Source organism: Telopea speciosissima, unplaced genomic scaffold, assembly GCF_018873765.1.
Source record: "Telopea speciosissima isolate NSW1024214 ecotype Mountain lineage unplaced genomic scaffold, Tspe_v1 Tspe_v1.0504, whole genome shotgun sequence".
In the NCBI taxonomy this organism is placed as follows: Eukaryota; Viridiplantae; Streptophyta; class Magnoliopsida; order Proteales; family Proteaceae; genus Telopea; species Telopea speciosissima.
This window is the reverse complement of record NW_025317840.1, coordinates 20,703-25,527: the sequence shown is the minus strand read 5'-3', so window position 1 is coordinate 25,527 and position 4,825 is coordinate 20,703. Positions and strand designations below refer to the sequence as shown.

The following is a 4,825-nucleotide window of genomic DNA, read 5'->3' as shown; positions in this document are numbered from 1 at the left end:
TTATAGAGCCCACCATGTATTAACTATTCCTCTTGTATTTTCATCTATTAAATTGAACTGGCCATAACTGAGTAACTGACATTTAACAATTTTCCTAAGCTTGTTTTCCCACAAAAGCTCGAAATCCGTATAACTGTACATGGACATGCTCACAAATTTTGGGAGCAAATTAAGTTGCCATGTGGCAGATATTTGGACCCACCAAGACAAGTTTATCCTAATGGAAACAAACTGGGGAGTTAGTGTCATTTTATCTGTTGGTATAGAACATCAACCCTGAAAATTCATTGTTTGTGGAGTGGAATGTTGAAAGAGCATTCGTGTAGGGGAATAAAAGTGGTTTGATAGAATGACATAGTGTTTTCACCTCTTTCGGAGATGAAAGTGAAACTCTTGTTGAAAAAAGAGCGTCCCAGTGCACGAGGCTCCCACTACTGCAGGGTCGAGGGGCATATGTACCTGTAACCTGTTGTCAAAAAAAGTGATACTCTCGTTGATTTGAACTTAAACCAATCAGGAGATTACATTCCTATCAATCTGTAACCTGTTGTTTTCTCAATGCAGCTTCCAAGGAACTGGATGCATTTGCATTTCTTGCGAGCAATTGGAACTGCAATGTCTATGAGAGCAGGTATTGCTGCAGATGCAGCAGCAGCTTTACTTTTTCGAATACTTTCACAGCCTGCACTGCTTTTTCCTCCTCTAAGACAAGCTGAAGGTGTTGAAGTTCAACATGAACCTCTGGGTGGTTATATTTCGTTGCATAAAAAGCAGGTAACAAGATTTTTTTGATCAGCATCTACTCTTTCGTCAGGTTGATGCCCTTTACTGAATTTATAATTACTTGAACTGTGTTTCTTGTCACATTATTTACTTTTGTGGTTTAGTAAGTTTACATTTCTTTAACTAATGACCATTTGAAAATGTGACATATGACCAGATAGAAGTGCCTGTTGCTGAAGCAACTATTGAGGCCACAGCCCAAGGGATTGCATCAATGTTTTGTTCCCATGGTCCGGAAGTTGAATGGAGAATTTGTATAATCTGGGAAGCTGCTTATGGCCTGATTCCCTTAAGTTCATCAGCTGTTGATCTTCCTGAAATCATAGTAGCAACACCACTACAGCCTCCTGTTTTGTCATGGAGCCTGTACCTACCACTCCTTAAGGTTTTAGAGTATCTTCCTCGAGGAAGTCCATCTGAAGCATGTCTCATGAGAATATTTGTTGCTACTGTTGAAGAGATTCTTCGGCGAACATTTCCACCTCAATCCTCAAGAGAACAGACAAGAAAGTCAAGATATATTTTTGAGGTTGGGTCCACCTCCAAGAACCTTGCAGTGGCTGAGCTCCGTACAATGGTCCATTCACTGTTCGTAGAATCATGTGCCTCTATTGATCTTGCATCACGCCTGTTGTTTGTTGTGATAACTGTCTGTGTCAGTTACGAAGCCCAGCCCAATGGGAGCAAGAAACCCAGAGGAAGTGAAACTTATCCTCCCAATGAAGTCACTGAAGACTGGCAGGTATTAAATGAGAAGCAAAGGGACATGAGAAATAGAAAAGTAAAAAAGCAGGGGCCTGTTGCAGCTTTTGATTCTTACGTTCTGGCTGCTGTTTGTGCTTTGGCCTGTGAACTTCAGTTGTTGCCATTGATTTCAAAGGGTGGTAAAGGTTCAGATTGTAAGGACGAACTAACTGCATCCAAACCTATGAAAATAAATGGATCATCAAATAATTTTCGAAATGGTATTGCGGCTGCAATTCACCATACACGTAGGATATTAGGAATTTTGGAGGCACTTTTTTCGTTGAAGCCATCTTCTGTTGGCACCTCATGGAGTTACAGTTCCAACGAGATAGTAGCTGCAGCAATGGTTGCCGCTCATGTTTCAGAACTGTTTAGACGGTCAAAGGCCTGCATGCATGCTCTATCCATTTTGATGCGATGCAAGTGGGATAAGGAAATATGCACTAGGGCCTCTTCTCTCTATAGCCTCATTGACATCCATGGTAAAACTGTTGCTTCCATTGTTCATAATGCAGAACCTCTAGAAGCACACTTGGTCCTTGCACCAGTACGGAAAGAAGCCCCAGTATGTTTGTCTGCCAAGAATCAAGGAAATTGTTCAAACACTAACTGCATAGAACCAGAGCATTCCTCAACTGTACGGCGTGGTGGTGATAATGACTCTCCATATTCCAAAAGTTTCCTTAAATGTGAGAAAGCATCGCTCTCAAATGATGTTATAGAAAATACCTTGGGGAAATCTATTGCAGGTTTATCAATGGATGCTTCAGAGTTAGCAAATTTCCTGACAATGGACAGACACATAGGATTTAATTGCCGTGCACAAGTTCTTCTACGAACTGTACTTACAGAGAAACAAGAGTTATGTTTCTCTGTTGTTTCACTTCTGTGGCACAAGTTGATTGCATCACCAGAAACACAGCTGAGTGCTGAGAGCACTTCTGCCCAACAGGGGTGGAGACAGGTGCTTTTCTTTCAACCCTCTTTTGTTATGAATTCTTTGTAGAAGTACTTAGAAGCTTGTTTGTTTTCACTTGAACCATATCTTCAATAGAAAAAAGAAAAGAGTAAAGAATACCTCTTTGATTTCAGGTCTTTTTTTATTATTCCTTTGGCCTGGTCTGGTCAATACCTAACCGGGTCCTCTTTCTTCTTTTGTTCCAACGAATCATAGATCAAATGATTTGATTTCAAAGCAAAAATACTTGTTATGGGAACAAGAAAAAACTGAATTATGATGATCCTCTTAAAAAAAAGATACCACAAACCACCAATCTTAATACCCTATTCAAAAAAATAAAAATAAAAAGCTACTAACACATTACTGCAAAACTGACCATATTCCATATCTACTTAATCTTTCAATGTCTGCTGTGGAACTAGATCATTTGGAGAGGGGAGAGAAGAGCATTATCATTCAAGCACAGATCTTCCAGGAATCAAATGGAAGAAGAACTTCTCCCTTAAATATAACAGACACAGAGAGAGAGAGAGAGAGAGAGAGAGAGAGAGACCATGATAGATCCTAATTTAAGTCTTTGTAGGAGTTTGGAGTTGGTTGATTTCCTATCTTAATTTAAATTTCTATTCAGACTATGTCTATGTTTCCTATTCAGACTATGCTATGCTTGTAAATTATTCAGATTATAAATAAAGGGGAATAGACCACGATAGATCCTAAGTTGAGTGCTTTTCTTCGTTCTTTAATATCGTTCTTTTTTCTTTTTATTTTTTTGGTCCTTTTCTTCGACTAATCAACTTTTGCACCATGTGCAGGTAGTCGATGCATTATGCAATGTTGTTTCAGCATCACCGACAAAAGCATCAACTGCAATTGTTCTCCAGGTTTATATTCTGTTAGACTTCTAAATTCTCATGTACTTTTCGTTCTGTAGTTTTTGCTTCCCCCTCCCCATTGTTTATACCACTGCATCTGTTTATTCACTTTGGTGGCTGTGTCCATGTCAGGCGGAGAGGGAATTGCAGCCTTGGATTGCCAGGGATGATGAGCAAGGTCAAAAGATGTGGAGAATTAATCAGAGAATAATAAAATTAATTGTGGAGCTTATGAGAAATCATGATAATCCAGAATCGTTAGTAATTCTGGCAAGCGCTTCAGATCTTCTTTTACGTGCCACTGATGGAATGCTCGTTGATGGGGAAGCATGCACTTTACCACAGCTAGAGGTAATAATGACAGAAAATCAAATTTATATTTTGCTTTTTTACAAATATATGGTTCAAAAAATCGTTCTTGTAGCTTGCTAGTTATGTGGTAAATCTCCAAATCAAATGAATTTTTGCATCTGTCCTCATCTTGTAAAGAAAATATCCCGACCTGCCTTCTCTTTGTGCTCAAGTCGTTTTTTTTTACTCTTCTCAACTCTGTATCTCCTAGAAATATGTCTATTTCATTTTGCTTGATGGTTAATGATAATATTAAAGATCAGCTTTCTAGACTAGTTTAGATTCTGGATCTCTGTGGTTAAATACTTTACTAAAGACATGTTTACAATTGTTACTTCTGACATTGTGTTTCTTCTATCCATGCGAAAATGAGCAGCTCCTGGAAGCAACAGCTAGAGCAATTAAGCTTGTGCACAAATGGGGAGAATCTGGGTTATCAGTTGCAGATGGCCTTTCAAATCTGTTGAAGGTTACCTTCACTCTCGCTGCCCTCTCTTTCCTCTCACATTCCATTTGGGTTCCATTTTAAGGTTAGTTAAAGTTTTTCAATGTGATTTAATTAATTCGAATGCATGCAGTGCCGCTTACCAGCTACTGTCCGCTGCCTTTCTCATCCAAGTGCTCATGTCCGTGCTCTTAGCATATCAGTCCTGCGCGATGTATTGCTTATCTCTTCAATTGACTCCAATTCTAGACAAGAAGACATACATGATATACAAGATCCCCACTACCGGTACTTGAGTTCAGGCATTACTAACTGGCATGCCGGCATTGAAAAATGTTTAACGTGGGAGGCTCGTAGTCGGATAGCATCTGGAATGGCAATTACATTTCTTGATGCCGCTGCCAAGGAGTTGGGCTGTGCACTATTACCCTTTGAGATTAACCCAAGGTGATCAAGGATCAGCCCTTGCCAAAGTTATTACACAGGATCAGGTCTTGTCAAATGTATTCAGTTCTAATCCATTAGCATCTGACTGCCAATTTAATTTCAATAATAGAGTTATCATTGAACTGCAATTTAACCAGTCAACAGTTGTTATGGACAGAAGCCAGAGTGACATAACCATCCATTTAATCCCTCTCATGGAAGGATGATTTATATACA

The 4,825-nt window shown here is 39.3% G+C and overlaps 1 protein-coding gene across 1 annotated transcript; it reads left to right on the top strand.

Moving 5' to 3' along the window:
* Positions 1–537: 537 nt before the first annotated feature.
* On the top strand, positions 538–4,825 carry LOC122648139 (protein GIGANTEA-like). The gene is made up of 6 exons (XM_043841391.1): positions 538–774; positions 941–2,494; positions 3,307–3,375; positions 3,499–3,717; positions 4,094–4,186; positions 4,296–4,825. Exons 1-6 carry the CDS (start codon positions 559–561, stop codon positions 4,611–4,613), a joined length of 2,469 nt encoding a protein of 822 aa, XP_043697326.1. The 5' UTR covers positions 538–558; the 3' UTR covers positions 4,614–4,825.

Coding starts and splice junctions, on each gene's coding strand:
- LOC122648139 (XM_043841391.1), top strand. CDS start 559: ATGCAGCTTCCAAGGAACTGGATGCATTTGCATTTCTTGCGAGCAATT. Junction 2,495..3,306: donor CCCAACAGGGGTGGAGACAG/GTGCTTTTCTTT, acceptor CACCATGTGCAG/GTAGTCGATGCATTATGCAA. Junction 3,718..4,093: donor GCACTTTACCACAGCTAGAG/GTAATAATGACA, acceptor GAAAATGAGCAG/CTCCTGGAAGCAACAGCTAG.